This window comes from Mizuhopecten yessoensis, unplaced genomic scaffold (assembly GCF_002113885.1).
Source record: "Mizuhopecten yessoensis strain PY_sf001 unplaced genomic scaffold, ASM211388v2 scaffold9847, whole genome shotgun sequence".
NCBI lineage: Eukaryota > Metazoa > Mollusca > Bivalvia > Pectinida > Pectinidae > Mizuhopecten > Mizuhopecten yessoensis.
The window spans coordinates 3,423,461-3,440,987 of NW_018408252.1; the positions used below are offsets into that span (position 1 = coordinate 3,423,461).

General features: G+C 34.2%; 1 protein-coding gene across 1 annotated transcript; it reads right to left on the reverse strand.

Moving 5' to 3' along the window:
• Positions 1-3,096: 3,096 nt before the first annotated feature.
• On the reverse strand, positions 3,097-14,866 carry LOC110458890 (peptidyl-prolyl cis-trans isomerase H-like). The gene is made up of 7 exons (XM_021510854.1): positions 14,757-14,866; positions 12,166-12,230; positions 11,757-11,825; positions 9,862-9,904; positions 9,359-9,451; positions 7,757-7,844; positions 3,097-4,823 (listed from the first exon to the last, which is right to left on the reverse strand). The coding sequence occupies exons 1-7, from the start codon at positions 14,814-14,816 to the stop codon at positions 4,714-4,716; spliced, it is 528 nt and encodes a 175-aa protein (XP_021366529.1). The 5' UTR covers positions 14,817-14,866; the 3' UTR covers positions 3,097-4,713.
• Positions 14,867-17,527: the final 2,661 nt, after the last annotated feature.

A 17,527-nucleotide genomic window follows, 5' to 3' on the forward strand; every position in this document is an offset into this window, starting at 1 on the left:
TGATAGTGTTAATAGCTATTCAGTATAAATATGAAAGTTAATGAAGAGCAAACAACAAAACAAAATGCAAAGTAGTTCAAGGAAAACGAGCAAATAGACATCCAGCTATATTACGGCTATCATTTTATTGTGGCAACTAGCAGTTAATGGACTAAAGAACACGTTTACTTATTGACATTAGTTTACAATCCTGTTACGTTTTGACAATATTATCTGCGAACATTCTTTTCGATCGCAAACAGTACAAATGTAAAAAAAAAGTATCAATGCATTCGTATATTGTTTCCAAACTCGTGATGGTTGAATACCTTATGTAACTTACCTATTTGTTTGTCTTTTAAGGCATTCAGTAAAACTTGTGTCTTTATTTAATTTGAAAAAGAAGGGACTCTAGATATATAAGCATATTGCTTACCTCTGCGACTTTCAGAGTCAGAAGCTTTCGACCTTACTGTTGATAGTATTGGTAACATGGGAACTCGAGGAGCTAATGTACATGTATATACACCGAATATACTTTTGATTCTTTAACGTCTTAACCATCATAACTTCAAAAATATTCTGATGAAAAAAATGCTCTTTATACAGCGGGACACCGGTGGAATTGAACGCATTGATCGGGCGGCAAAATCTGCACTTTCCACAACTTACCACGATAAGAAACTAGTGTTCCATATTGAGATTTGAAACGGCATTAAACGAGATTACCTAGGGCTTTTTTCATACAACAATTCCCAGAAGAAACATTGGATAACTCTCTACACAGGATATCAAACTTTATTTCTATAGGATGGCAAACGATGTTGCGAAAATATTTTTTGGGGAAAAAAGTAAATTAACATAGAATCCAATGGGAAACTGACGTAAAGAGAGAGACTTTTGACGTTTGGCTGTATATTTAGGAAATGACGATTTTAAGTTTCCTTCAATATGTCATTTTTTTTGAAAATCTGACAATTTGCTTGCTTAGAAAGACAAAAGCAAAAGAACTGTCACCAGAACACTTATAATTAGGACTGCTTCTAATACATTTCCGAAAACACTTTCACTGAAAGAGCTGTAAGATAAACAGAACGATTTCGATTTTCCTATCGCAAACTTTCCTTTTGTTGACTATAACATCCCTGCTTCGTCTACCTATGATGCTTACATGCTGCAGTTGATTCAGTATTCAAGAGCTTGCCCCGAATATCAGGACTTGCATGATAATATGACGACTACTTACGGACAGGCGTACAACACAGGGTTTCAAAAGATGGAGTTTGATGAAAATTGTGGATAAGTTTTATGGTCGTCATCATGTGTGATATGAAGGTCGATGTCTTCGATTATTTTGTAAATGCTCTCGTTATTTGGATGTGACATTACATGGATTCGACTGAAGAATTACACGGCGGGTGTCGTCAATATAGCAGAAGACGCTTACCCTTCCTAACCCTTTGTTTCATTCCCATTGTACCTTTAATTGTCTCCATGTAAATCTTTCCTTTGGTCATATATTTAGCTGCTTATGACGATTTCGAGTTCAAATTACGGCTTTGTTGACACTTAGCCCTTTCACCACTGTAGACCAAAATGGACTCGCCAAGATAAATTTATGGTAAAGTCTGCTAAAGTTACTTAGGGGTGAAAGGGTTAGGTTAGATTAATTAATCATTTCAAGATACAAGAAAATTTATTTTACATTGACTTGCAAAACATACAACATAATTATAAGCTACAAAGAGCTTGTATTCCGCAGCTTATCCTAGCTACATGTATGTACATAACTATAGGGCGCTATATGAATAAACAAGCAAATTCGAGGAATTTATATCCCTCGCTTTCAGGACTTATTGTAGGTAAACATTATTGAGGTTAGGTTTAAACATGTGAGTATCGTGCTGTTGAGACATAATGTATAGCTTGAAACTCAGAGAAGAAAAAAGCCGTATCTAATATTTGCTAGAGTTATAAAGCGGAAACTACAGATAATGACTCTTTCAAATGGAGTCCGATTAATGTGGTTGTCAAACTTGGTCGAGTCATTAATGCGTTGAACCATGTTACTAAGTTTGAAGAAAATCGGTTAACATTTGTTGTAGTTATTGCACGGAAACGAAACGCAGCAGATAATGACGTTTTTCGTTATTCAAGGGGCCATAACTCTGCCAAATCGGGTCCGCTGAAAGTGGTCATCAAACTTGGTCGAGCCCTTATTATAGGACATTAAACCCTGGTACCAAGTTTGAAGAAAATCGGTTAACATTTGTTGTAGTTATTGCACGGAAACGAAACGCAGCAGATAATGAACTTTGCCAAGCCCTTAAGATATTTAACCTTGTGACCAAATGTGAAGAAAATGGGATATCATTTGTTATAGTTATTGCACGGAAACGAAGCGCGGCAGATATTGACATTTTTCATTATTCAAGGGGCCATAACTCCGCTAAATGAGGTCTGCGGAAGGTGGTCATCGAACTTGGCCGAGCCCTTATGGTATTTAACCCTGTGACCAAGTTGTAGTTATTGCACGGAAACGAAGCATTACAGACAGACGGACAAACCCAAATTAATATCCCCCGTTTGTAATAAATATACTTTTGATATAGCGCCCTATGTAGCTAACATAAGCCACTCTAAAGCGCTTTACAGTACATAGATATACAATTAATACGATTAGCATATACATTAATCAATACAATTTTTTAAGGAATTCATAGGAGCTGCCTTATCAGGCGCTAACTACTACTATTAGTCCTATGCCACCTAGCTAATATCTCCCTATGTGTGTATGCCTGCGTGTGTGCTGGAGATGTAATGTGTTCTGTTTGTAGTGGGACCGTATTTCCAACGGCATCATTTATAGTGCCACCTCACTTGAATACGACAGCACAGATACCTCAACATCCACCCTAGACCAATTTATACTACACCTGGGTCGTGTGGGCAGGAGAAAAACACTTTCTCTATATATCCATGTGTACGCTGACTTCGGGGATCGAACCCTGGCCGGCTGTGTGGAAGGCCGGAGTGTTAACCACTCCACCAATCCGCCAAAAATATATATCAAATAATTTGAAATGCTGCTAATGATACAAGCACAAGTACACTCCATAATTGTTTTATTATTTATTACATTAAAAATGTACATCATGCTTACTTTATAATAAACATGGTGGAGAGACATCCCACTTTACAATTAGCATATGAAAATTATGTTTAAGTATGGACAGATTACCTGCATAAATGTCTAAGTCAGTTAAGATCAACGGCAGTACACCAAAGTAGTTCATTCAACCCGATACGTGAAACATTGTACTTTCGTATGAACATATGTTACACCTTTGCGCATCAAACTTTGGATGGTTGCACAGCATTTTGTATTTATTAGTGATTTTGGTATAAACAGAATATGAATCTCACGATCGGTACATTAAATCCGAAGTAAACGTAAATACAAACAGAAAATAACAGAAATTGATTCATTTATCCCCCAGACTTGAAAAATCAAAATAAATCTGGCATTGACAGCTTTGAATAGAAATATATTATTCAACATAATGAAATTGTCGTCAGAGTATAAAAATATTCAATTTTAGTTTACTGATGGAAAGAGTACGTAATAATTCAGAAATGTAAAGTATAAAGTGAAAATGTGTAACATATTATGTTCATCCTTAATATAAAAACTTTCATAACCTTAATGTGAAAACTGAACTCTGTGTCCAAAAGGTTTTTTAGATGGTCTATGAGACCAAAGCTGATATATGAAAGTTAATATAGTCTATGAAATGTTTTTTATTGAAACAATGATATTAAATATATGAAGATTGAATGCATTTTCTTGAGAAAGGTAAAAGAAATTAATATGCTTATGGTAGATGCAATTCTTCCTCTTTTGTTATATATATTGCCTTCAAAACCTATATCCTTTATCTTCAAGTTAACTTCATTGATAGTGATAACATCAAGTGCATACACCTAGCACTTCATTGACAGTGATATATACATGTATATACCAATTATTTTTTTCAGAGCGGCTTGCTATTTTTTTAAGTCATAAACGCTACAACAATCCTGACAATAATATAACGCACAGAATTATTGGATACAAATGAATGTATGACAGAACTAATTTAATTTGAGAAAAAACGTGTTAACATTCCTCAGAAAACCCCTGCCATACAGAATTACCTTTTTTTTCAAGGTCTAGTCTGACATTTACATGATGACTACATGAGGTTTAATATCAGAATCTATTTTTAATAGTAATACATTGTACTGTATAACATGAAATGTTCATTGTGTATAAACAATGCCATGGTGTTTTTCGTGGTTGCTATTGGACTGCAAAAATAAACACAAAAAATAAGAATGATATATGTGTCTACTGTTTGTTAGTAAATGATATCCACATAAGTTTGTACTACGAAACAATCTAAATGGTTTCAAACCACGAAGGAAAGTATCCACATAACGTGTTATACACTACATAATTCTTTCTGGAAATGATTGAGAGTCACAAAGACAAGGCCAAGCCTTCACATTTTCCTTCCATCTCTTCATTATGGTTGAGAGAAGTGATGTTGTGGGCAGAGATTGACTTACAGCCTTGATGTCAATGTCTAATGTCTTCACAAATTTCTGACGAATTCATGTTACACGTGTACCCGCAGTTCATAGTGGCCTCGCTGTTAATGCGTCAATTTGTGTCATTGATTTGGGGATGTGTCACATTTCCCCACACTCTGAGATGATCACCGCAATCCTTGGTTTGTTATTTGGTCCTGTCGGTACATTTTCAATCTTACGTAGAACTAGCAGACCATCAATCACCTTCCCTGTAACGAGACATCAATATAAACAGCATGAGTACCACAAACCCTGTAACGAGACATCAATATAAACAGCACGAGTACCACAAACCCTGTAACGAGACATCAATATAAACAGCATGAGTACCACAAACAAATTAAATTGATTGTTCTACTTTTGGCTACGAAAACTTTGCGTAAATAGGTAGATAAAATCTTGCTTTTGTAAGTCTCTATGGTTATATACAGGAACTGCATTTAGAATTTATGGATGCTCGTCTAAAAATACTAAAATAGAATTATGCATGAAAACCTAAGGTGAAAACAGAAAGCAGAAACAAAGAATTGTTTTAGAGAGTGAAATCTGCTAAGAATATTATGTCTGTTTCAACTCCATAAATATGGTATCTACATCCCTCGATGTAAGGGTGCTGTGCACCAAGCACAGTGGATATTTTTGGAAGGACAAGTGCAAATAACATTTTAGAACAAAGGGCATAGCTCTATCCATAGAGGAGGCAGCTCTATGTTTTAATGGTTGATCACATCCCCTAAAATAAGCATTATGTGTAGCAAATATCATTCAGATGGGTGCAATACTTTTGGAGAAGTAGTGATAACAATGTTTTTTTCAACAAAGGGGCATAACTCCATTCATTAGGGAGGTAACTCTAATCTATATACTTTATTCACATCCCCTCTATGTTAGAGTTCTGTGTATGATGTATTATTGAAATTGGTGCATTGCTTTAAGAGTAGTAGTACAAACAACATTGTGTCTAAAGACAGAATATTCCTGCAAAACTTCATTGCAGGAGCTAATAATGAGCATTAATTGACGGGAGATGGGGATTAAATATTGAGATAAATTTACAGCAATTCTTTTTGTTATTACAAAAAAACATCACTGCACATTGGAGTATTACATGCCTATAACATATTGGTGAAAGGGAAATATATTTCACTGGCAACTAAAGTATGCTGCTGTTATTTCATTGTAAACGGTCCTGATATTTGACCTTCAAGATTTCAGTAATACATGTCACACTTTCAGAATGTTTTTTTTTTGGGAAAAACATCAAAGTACAAAGTGTCATACTAAGATTCCTTCTGATGCAGCCTTGCAACAAAAAATTCAAACATTGTATATGAACATGTGTAGTGCTCTTGTTTTGAACTGTATAACAGTAGATTTTACTTAACATTGTTACTCTTTTTGTCAGAAAAAAACATGATATTAACTGGAGTGTGACATAAAGAGAAATGTTGAAGTGACATGGTGTTGCAAAGAAGATTGGGTTAGTAAATATATTTGTAACTGGCACAGCTTTTTTATCAATTGTTTTAATTTATATTTGTTTATTTCATTGAAATTTGCAGCTAAAACACTTGCTTGATTCCAGTAATGCTCTTATTTACCCTTGAAATTTCATAATGAACTATTCCAACCTTTGAATTGGAAGAGCTCAAATGTGTCTTCAGGGGTGAATGAGTTAATGGTACGTGATCAGATCAAAAGGCCTAGATCGGCAGTAGTTGTCGTCGGCTGCTAGTCTTTATTCTGCGCCAAATTCAGTCATAAAGAATATTGTGTTGGTGCAAATTAACATTAATCTTCTCAATGCTTCAATTTTAAAAATATCTTTGTAAATTAGATAATTTAATCATGCACTTAAGTTTTGAAGCTTATATTGTTTTTCTTAGAGTCCAGAGAACATGAATGAGCTAGTGATGAACTGTATGTGAACTTTTGAAACATGTCATTTAATTGGATGTTGTGTCATTGCATATTTTTTTTTGACCAATCAGATGCCATGAAACATGGTTAAAGAAAACCCAGTCGAAAATGGGTCTAAACTGTGCTTATGATATTTTTAAACAAGGATTCAACAAAACAACACCAGCTTAGAACATTAATGTTATTTTGTTATCCTAAACTGTATATCCAATGACTTGCTCGAATTTAAACATTTAATATGATATGCCATGTTAACGGAAATGAATCATTTGATTTATTGATAATGGCAGGTTGGGTTCCACGTTAAGAAGTGTTGTTGTTTCCCAGATTTTATAGGATATTTTGATTCCGTCAAAACCTACACATTACGTGGAATGATCTTTGAGTTTGAATGTTGTATTGTGTATTTTATTTTTCACATTTATAGTTGTGAAACGCAAACATATCCGCTCGCGAATCAGATTCACACCTGTCGGTATGGTGTTTGACGTTGCTTAAGCTTTGATCTTTAAAAAACCATAACAAAAGCGATCTGTTGTAAATTATGTGAAACTTGTCAAGGTTTCGATTATTTGCAGCACTTTTTATTGTAGCATTGTAGTTAAATAATGTTTTATTTTGTAACAACATCGAGTCCCTCATGTTCACAGAAACCATTTTCTTGTAAGCCAACATAATGACAGTCACACACGATACTTTAGCAGTAATTAAAGATGAAACAAACACATGCATTTCAATACATAAGTGATTTTGTTCCAACACAGATATACCTATCAGACTTAAAACTGGTTGTCTGGTGGACCTTACAGGTAAGTGAGGTCGATCTATATTGTTCGGCAGTCAGCCATGTGTGAAAAAAACATTGTTAGGTTGTGATGTTGTTTACATATCGCGTCCAGGTGGGACACCAGATCCCTGGGACATAAATAATTGTTTCTTATCTTCATTTACCAATGATTATTTTTTGACAGCAGCCAAAATAAAATCATATTAAGCGAAATTGACATCATAACAAGTGATAACAAAAGAATTGAATAACATAGATTATATAGCAGGAAAAACCAGTGCATCAAGAAAACATGATAATAACCGAAAATGACATTAAGCGATGTGATATTAAGTGAAATATACTACCAGGACTTGTGTAGTAGAACTGGACTGGGTTGATTGCCAGCACCCATGTAGTTTCTCCATTTACCCTTGTATCTAAAGATCTACTTACCAAATACAACATGTTTACAGTCCAGGAAATCACAGGCTGCACATGTGATAAAGAATTGGCAGCCATTACTGTCCTTACCGCTGTTAGCCTGTAAGAGATAGCAGTATATATATGTATCACTAAATGTGAAGTAGTGGTTCATCCTCTTCACTACACAGGATAACACAATGTACTGTATACCGTGAAATTTTAGCCTTTGTCGGCTTCTGTAATGCGGGCAAATTTATCATTACAGCGAATATACAGTGTTTTTTAAATCCAAATTTTCAATAGTCTGTTCCCACAAGAATTGAGAGAATAAAGAATTATTTTTATTGAAATTGGGAAGATATGCTTCCTTTTGGGTAAATAAAGCACTTCTTTGCTTAAGGGTACACCCTTCATTTGGCTGTAAAACTAATAAACATAGTAATGAAATGTGAGGACCAAAAATAACAAGGGGCGAAAAACTAATTTCTTGCGTGAAGAGTGAAAGATTGACTGGGCACAAAATTTCTCTGTATACAGTGTTCATAACAAAATCATTGATGAAAATAGTTTCAACTACAAAGAATTATGTCTGCCGAAAACCTTTTAATTTTGTTGGGGTAAAAGTTTGTTGTTTCGAGTGAAAGTAAGGTTTATATTGGGAAAGGTAGGTGGGTGGGGGATTGTGTTTTCACATTCATGTAGAATACGTAATGCATTATGCATAATGTTAAAATGCATGTGTCTAACATACCGGTAAGCACAATAGTGTCGCGTATTCCACCTTTGCGTATTGCAGAGTTATCTTCTCTTGGGAGCAGGTATTGATTGTTACGTCACTTTTTTGTGAGAGTAACGTCATCAATTTTTGAGAAAACGACGTCATTTTCTCACACAAACCAATGACGTAACAATCAATACCTGCTCCCAAGAGAAGATAACTCTGCAATACGCAAAGACGGAATAGATGGTAGACATTATTGAATATTAGGCAAACATACATTTTATTCATACTAATTTCCAGTTATTGTCTCAATTTTACATAGCTAAGATATACATGTATAGCAAGTAAAAACTTGAAATTTAATTTGATTGTCGATTAGCCTTGCTAACCACCATCTTTATTTTGTATAACCTGTCTAGACATTTCATTTTCAGCTGACCTAGATATATTGAGGAAATTACTGAAAACAGTTTAACTTCCTGTCATGCTCAGTGTCAGTACAAACTGTCCAGACAATATTTCAACCAAGACCAAAAAAAAGAAAAGACTTTGATAACAATAGATTGATAATTTAAGTACTGTTTGAGTGTATCGCGATACAGACAACAAAACAATTTGATATGATATGCAAGAAAATATCACAATAAAATACAATATAATTAAAGGCAATATTCAATCGCAACAAGCTCAGGATAGGTTGGTTTCTTTATTGTATGTCAGATAACGGATAACAAAACCTACAGAACCTAGATCAGAAGTACGGCGTTGGCTCTACACCTGATGATTTGTTTCACAATATAATTAAGATGCAACCGTACTGTAATCACCCAATAGTAATGGCCTACAAAATGCAAACAGCCATTTATTATAAAGTGTAAATGTGTTAACTAAAGCAGTCCATATATATATACCAAAGAAAGCATGCCTGGTCCACTGTGACTCTGTTTGAAGTTTTCATCAGCAAATGTACCACCATAAATACTGGCCACACCAGTACCATCTTGCTGTATAAGGAAAGAAAAGAAATACTGGCCATGTATTACTGATAAAAATCAAGATTCATACAGAAATGAAGCACAAATATATTCAATTGTTTCAAGGTAATGATTTTATAAGTTTTTTTTATCACACACACTTAAATCACCTTTAATTATATTTTATTAAATTGGCAATTATTTCGAAGTCTGCAAATATATATATATATATTTTCTCAATACATCTCTCTTTTGAAAAACATTCTGCAGACAGTAAGGCTGTTCGTTTACATAAATGATCTTATTTGTTAATTGCAAAATTATCACAGGGTTACAAAAACTGGTAAATAGAATATGAAACATTTGCTAAACAATCAGTGCTGCATATATTTCAAACATGTACGACATTTCGTGTGAAGGAAATAAAGAAAGTCACTTACATTTACAAAGTCCCCACCTTGTACCATAAAGTCTTTGATGATTCTGAAAAAAGGGAAATGTAATAAATGTTCTCATCTTTTATAAAGTGAACCCATAAGATATTCAGATATTTATGCATATATACTGTTCACATCTACATCTACAATAATCAAAGGTTACATGTGTCCAACATATAGGAAGACACACAACAGCAGGTTCTGTGTAATCAAGAGTACTTGTAGAACATAATGTAATCATACTTATATTGGAGTAAATATTAACTAAATTTGTTGAAGGGTTTGTGAGATATCTTGTACAGAATGGGCTTAATTTGAATTCTATAGTGGTAAAGTGTGATCTTGTCCGTGATCTTTGACCTTTAACATATACCAATGACCACCAAAATTCTAAACACATACAAAGTTCCATATTACTATTGTGGCAGATTTTAATCGTATAAAGCATTCAGCTAGACAGAATTTCCCTTTGGCTCAGTGGTAGAGCGTCCGACTAGGAACCTGGAGAGCGAGGGTTCGATACCCGGTGGAAGCACACTATTCTCTTTCCTGTTAAAAATGGTGTCTGTGACCCTCCCTGTGGTGACATGGAGTTAGAACATAGGTTGTGGTGTTCAAAGGCAAACACATTTAAAAAGGGGGCAGCAGTGTGCCAGGTTTTAATTGTACATAGGATTAATTAAGGTCACCTTCTAGCTTCAAGCTAGAGGTTATTTCCCTTTAGCATAGTGGTAGAGCATCCTACTAGGAATCTGGAGTTTGAGGTTTTGATCCCCAGTGGAAGCACACTATTCTCTTTCCTGTAACACTATGCTATATATGGTGTAAATTTCAACTGAGTGTGTTTGGGGGTTCTTGAGATAACTTGTACACAAGCTTTTTACTACAGGTGGATGCATTGCCATTGACCTTTGACCCTTTACCCTTGACCACCAAAATGTAACAAACCAGGATTGGAGCTAAATGTACAGTTGTGTGATCGCACAATGTACAATGTCACATGATGTGTTGTGTGTGCACATAATAAAATCTTGACAATTATTGCTCGTGCACATGACGGGAAAACTTTGTGCAAAAACAATCGTGGTTTGGGTAAATTGAAGAATGGTTGTAACAATATTTACGGTTTCATGTTAAAACATATGAACTTGATTTTTTAAGTATGTTTCTTTATTCTATTTAGCTTCATCTATATTAATTATCTTTGTTTTTATATCTTTTAAAACCTAGAAATGGTGTTTTCAGTGCTTTTTTGTAATTCTGTATAACAGGCATTGTACAATTAAACATAATCTTAATTATTGTGATGAGAAATTAATGCATGCAGTACTTGTGTACCTTATTTTATACAAGCCTTTTAGATTTTTTCATTATGTAATCTTGACCAACCAATTGTACCATATCGCACATTTGTGCAGAGAGAAGCGCACAGCAGGGTGAACGATTGTTAAATCGCACGGTCATGCGCACAATGTGCAGAGGGTGCGCACGCACATTTTTGGTGTGTTATTTGTTCACACAACTGTTTGTATATATATATATCAGGTTATGTATGAAATTTGACTCTTGAGCTTAAAAGGATATGAGTATATATACAGTAGGCTATTTAACATGTGTTCTGACCCTTCATATTTCAGGGAAAAGGTTGTTTGACTACTGAAATTGTTCAATGTCATATTAAGGGTGAACTATATACAACTTGTATTGATCAGAGTTAACTAAGAACTGCCTATGAAAGTTGCATACCAAGCAGGCATATACATTGAAAATATAAAGGAATTGATATTTTATAATTGAAATTGAATATTTGGAGTTCCTCTTAACTTCCCTTTCATATTGAGATGTTGGCAGTGTAATGCTCAACAAAATCTGACTTACAAGTATGTTTAATGTCTTACCTGTGGAATATACAACCTTTGTAGCCAATAGGTACTCCATCTCTTCTGTACTCTCCCGTACACAGCTGTCTGAACATACCAACAACACACAAAATCATAAATCATAATAGTGGTGTACAGTCAGTCACAACATATCTGATGCCCAAACTAAATACTTTACGATTTTTTGTCACAAAATACATGTAGGTTAATTCGCTTAACATCAACCATATGTGACTGTTCAAGTAAATGAAAAATAAATCTGTCTTAAAATGAGTCATTCATATCAAATATTTACATGTACATGTAATTATCCAAAATATAGAAAAAAAATCTAGCTTCAGGAAGCATAAATCAAATGCCTAATCTGACCGTTATCATAAATACATGTTTGAAACTAAATTTATACAAATTATACAGAATACTACACCTGAAATTTTCAGCAGTTCTTGGAACAACATCAGCAAACAGTTCAAACTTGATGCGACCAACTACCTACAGATACAAAGTGACTGTGTAAATGTTCATACTAGACAGAAATGCCTAACTTCAAATACGTGCAATTTTTGAGGTAACAAGATATAATTCTTGAGTTACAATGATGCTGATTCCAGAAATATGTAAAGTTTTACTGTACTTGTTTTACTTTGTGAAGCAATAAAATTTACACAATGTATATTTAAAGTTAATAAGAGCGAAGCTCTAGGGTGCCATAGGCACCCGAGCAGAGCTCTTTACCGGTAACATGTGCGTGTAAATAGATCCGATCCAAACTTCCATCACTAAATCGTACAGCTACAGCCTCAAAACTTTTCGTACTTCCGGTGACCTGTTCCGGTTCATGGAGCCCGTAAATATGCCTAATCGAAATGTAACGAATTTCAAAAAAATATTGACCATATTCAATACACTGGGCGTGTTAATTTCCACAATTTCTTTCCTTTTGTAACGAAAAGATAAATCATCGGCATGGTCATTAAAAAGCTTACATGAATGTCACAAGCTAATGGCGTCGAAGAGTGTGTAAGAATGTGATTAGATGATAAACTGTATTACTGTCGATAAAATTAGCTTAAATTTTGGAAAGAAATACATAATTTGATACCGTCAACTTTCTAAACATACACATTTTCCACCTAAATATTGATAATCGATCGTAATACACGAGGGTCATTCCCACTAGGACGGAAATACCCAAGTATGTACGAAGCAGGGTCAATGACAAGGTCGCTTGGTTCATTGAAGAGGTCAAAGTTCACGGGTCGTCTCCTATTGTCACCAACATCTTTCCAATGGAATACGTACAGTGTTTCAAACTCAAAGGGTCAAACTGCAGATTTTTCAGTATTACTACTCTTGTTTTTTTTGCATTTATCGTAGAACGGCAACTGTATATTCAGTTCTTATTAATTTTTCCATTTGGGGATCGTTTCTGTTGATATTTAATTTGATCCAAATTTGTGATATTACATTTTCTACAGTAGATTTTACAACAAAAACTGTGGAATTTCAATGCTAGATCTGCTTGTACAATATATTGAATCTAGTCTCATCTAATTCAACCAAATTAACAATCACTTAAAAAGACAAAAATTATCTGTACAGTTTTGTACAGTAAAATATCTTTATTGATACATGTACTTAGATAAATATATACTTTATACACTTGACAATTTGTACTTCCGTTCAACTGCGTAAATCATTACAGCATTTTGATTAGACATTGAAGTGAACACATTAGTTTGCTCTGCTTTATGATTATAAATAAAGAAGAGAATTAAAAACATTATATTTTCACCACTTTTATTTTTGTTAACAGTTTGCATATTATGCGACTGTCGGCAACCACTTCTAATCAAAATAAAAACTATTCTGCATATGATGTACCTGGTGATGGCAATTATTTTTATTCAACCACATTTAACACCAATATTGACTCAAGAACAACAAGTCCATCATGAAACTGACATCAATGCCATCAACTCAATCATCACTGAAACTTCACTTGCAAAGAAATGGTTTTAGCTGCCAATCTATCTCTACAGTAGATATCTACAAAAACTTGATGACAACAGCGACGATGAAGAGGAGGAATCTCCTGCTGTAGATACCTGGAATTTTTAACGTATATATATAATCAGTACAAACATTAAATTTCCTCATTTCACGTGGATTATCTGAATTATTAAAAAGAAAAATCTAAAATCTTCATTTTATACTTATAGTGGTGGGAGACATGACAGTCTCTAACCTGCTGTGTCTAACATGCTGAATATATCTAAATTAAAAACAGATTCACCCTTCATAGATTGGCATATCAGCTCAAACCATTTGTTTAAACATTCTGCCTAAATTTAAACTCGCATTATCATTTTTATTCTATTTTTTTTTTCAAATGGCAAAAAAAAAATAATACCACAGAATTAGATTAGATATCTAAGTCCGTGATAATACATATTATTATGAACAGGGAGGGGTAGGGGTTATATACTGGTATTCTTGGATAAAACAAGAACCAAATGATGATTCTATTACTGTCAATGTGGTCGTAGTACTGTAGCACAATCAGTCAACTTCAATCTAATATGTGATGCGTCATATTGGTGTAGCGTGACTGTGGATCATTCTAAAAGAGAGCACACATAAGTACAATGATAAATGGAACTGCTCAATAAGTCAACTCACCTTATATCCGCAATATTGTCTGTTTAGGTGATTTTACGACTAAAACACACACGTTCTGTATATTTTATCGTACATAATAAAAATTACTTGTCTTTAACCGATCTTTCTGACGCCTCTAAATAATGTTCAGATTATTGAACGTTTTAGAGTATCCTGTGGAAGTTGAAGTATATAAGACTTTTCTATATTTAGGAGAAACAGGCTCGTGCTGTACAGTTAGCCGGACAGGTGACCGCGCACAGATGACTGTATCGTGTTTAACTGGTACTTAATTCACATCGACTGAGATGTGCACGTATATTACTAACCCGGAAAGCCAACGTATTAAATACTCACTGTGTTACCGATGGTTATGTCGAAGAAAACGATCGGGTTTTCTTTTGATTTCTCTTGCATGCTTTCAAATTTCTGCGATCAGCGTCGATTAATAACTTTGCTGGCGGTTCATAATCCGACGTGCAATGCAAACATTTTATTGGCCCATGGATAACTTTTCTAATTAGAAGAGCCAAAAAGGTACAGAATATACGGAAAATATAGTATTCCGCGGCGTATCAATGTTTTATGATCAGGCGGCCAACCAAAATACTTTTAAAATGAGATAGTCAGTTATTTCGCACTAGTATCAATTTAGTTCCATTATAAAACAAAAAAGAGTTGTTGTTGCAAATTTTCAAATTTTCCATTTTTTTGGTTTTGAACAGGGATGTGTAGTGGACCACACATCCCTGTTTGAATAAATGAAAATAGTAAATCGACAATTGTGTGTTTTTATCGCAAAAAATATGAAATTAACACATAAAACAAGTTTTTATAATTTAATTTGTATTGGTAAATATGGTTATCAAAATGAGAAAACATAACTTATAAGTTAAAATGCAAAAAGAGTGAAAAAAATGCTTTTTGTTTCGTTTACCGGGAACAGCGAGTTATTTTGTAGAAAGCAGCAGCATACGCACGCTAGCAGCCATCAAACTACCTTGTGAGTTACCTTGGTATAGGCCTATATATATATATATATGCATGGGTCAAAAAAGTAATATAGACGGTAAAATCCCATATAACACTGGATCCTAAGTAACGCAGGTATATGTCCGTAGGATACGAATTACTTAAAATAGTATATGGGGCAAAGAAGTAATTCCACTACAGTGTGGACAAGTTAAGGTTGTCAAATTTTCGGCGCGATCCGCTCCTTTATCAAGATAGGCGACTATCGGTGCACTGGGAAACACTAGAAAGTTAGGGCATGTATGAAGTGGGTTGATTTGGTATGTAATGTATAAAAAGCTGTATTTGACGAGAGGGTATAATTGTACAAGTATGTGCAAAATGTTGTTGAATATATAAGTGGTTCTTATGATTTTTTTTTTTGGTATGATTGATTGTATCAATTTTGTTTTAACTTGAAAATTTAAATTGTGAATGGATATGTGACTCTTTAATTATTTTTATTATTATTATTTAAGGGTTCATATATATTTTAAGACATCCAATCAACACTAGCCTATAATCACCGTTGATCATGCCGTGTACACAAACGCTGACAGTACAACTGCCATGGAGTTTGATTGGCAGATGTATTGTCAAAAGTGAAATTTCTTTGTACAATATGTATGTCAGTTATAGCCAGCCAAACTCCTTTACTACCTAACGCTAGTCGTGTTTTTTTTTTATCACTCGAACATAATTTCACAAGCTGAATGCAGCCAAGAAGATTGCTTTTATGAAAACTGTATATTTTCAAACATTTATCAAGGCATTTCCCTGGATAAGGGAACATGCAGTATATCATTGAAATATTGAATCGCTCATAAACATACCATTTTTCACAACAGGGTAGCTTATAACAGCTGCTATTGCCACAGCATGACCGTCACAGAATAAATATACTTCAGTACTGAAAATTGAATAAATATACAATATCATTTCAGGCTTAATACAATAAGAGATCAGTCGATAAATGTAGGAGGAGATCTTCGGACAAAATTCAAATACTCAAATGAACAAAGGGCAATAACTTTTGGAAAAATTGTCGAATCAAAATTCTTTTAAGGGAGACACAACTTCATATCATGATTATAACGTATACTAAGTTTCAAATAGATCAGTCGAAAAATGTAGGAGGGGATTGCCGGACAAACAAAATTTACGCCGGACGGACGGACAACGCCATACCATAATACTACCGTCAAATTTGACGGTCATATAAAAATAAAAAATAAAAAATTCAAACAACTCTCCGACTAGAACTGTTGTAAGAATAGCAGATTAATACCCCACTTGTGCAAAGAACCATAATAATACTTCTTTCCAGGGAGGGGGGCATAACTCCATAAAAAGAACAGGTCAATTTAATATGAATGTATTAACATATATACATGGGATATAAGGGATCTTTCCTGAAGTGTCACATGGTCTTTGAAATGAATGATTCCCAAAGAACTTGTATTATAAAAACGACAAGTTCAAACACTGCTATAGAAGGACAAGTGCGAAACAAGGCATATATTTAGGAGGTAGCACCAATCTAGATTCTTTATTCACAGCCATTTTATGGAAGGGGTCTGTTTACCATATTGAAATCAGTGCAGTTTTTCAGAAAAAAACAATGTGTCTACAGACAGGCGATTAGACATTCTATTAAAATGTAAACCCCAATCCCATACAACTTTGTTGCAGGAGGTATTATATAACTGAATAACAAGTTTCCTTAAAATCTTAATGAAATATCACCATGTTAGAGTAATGCCATTCATTTATAGAATTAGTTGCTTTTGTATGCTGAAACGGAAACTAGGTCTCTCAGACAAATCTTATAAAATAAAACAAAGTATTGCAAGCAATCCAAAGTCCCCAATTTGTTAACACAACCAGGACATAAATTGAACTCCAACGATGTGTAATTTTGTAGTTTTGTTTTGAGATGCAGATTATACTTACTTGTACTGCAGCTTCTCACTGGAAAATAGATGATGCACCTAAAAATCCAAATCTTACTTGTCAGAACGTAAAGTTTTCAAAAACATCAAATGTCTTGACATTTTTTTTCTGATGGATTTTGTTGTTCCGGTACGTTCAAAACTCAGGTTTGGACACATCTGCTT

What these genes read in the sequence shown, in the direction of transcription:
- LOC110458890 (XM_021510854.1), bottom strand. Translation starts at nt 14,816, where the DNA reads ATGCAAGAGAAATCAAAAGAAAACCCGATCGTTTTCTTCGACATAACC. An exon ending in AGAACTGCTGAAAATTTCAG is followed by an intron (nt 11,826 to 12,165) that starts GTGTAGTATTCT and finishes TGGTATGTTCAG; the next exon opens with ACAGCTGTGTACGGGAGAGT. An exon ending in GACCAGGCATGCTTTCTTTG is followed by an intron (nt 7,845 to 9,358) that starts GTATATATATAT and finishes TATCTCTTACAG; the next exon opens with GCTAACAGCGGTAAGGACAG.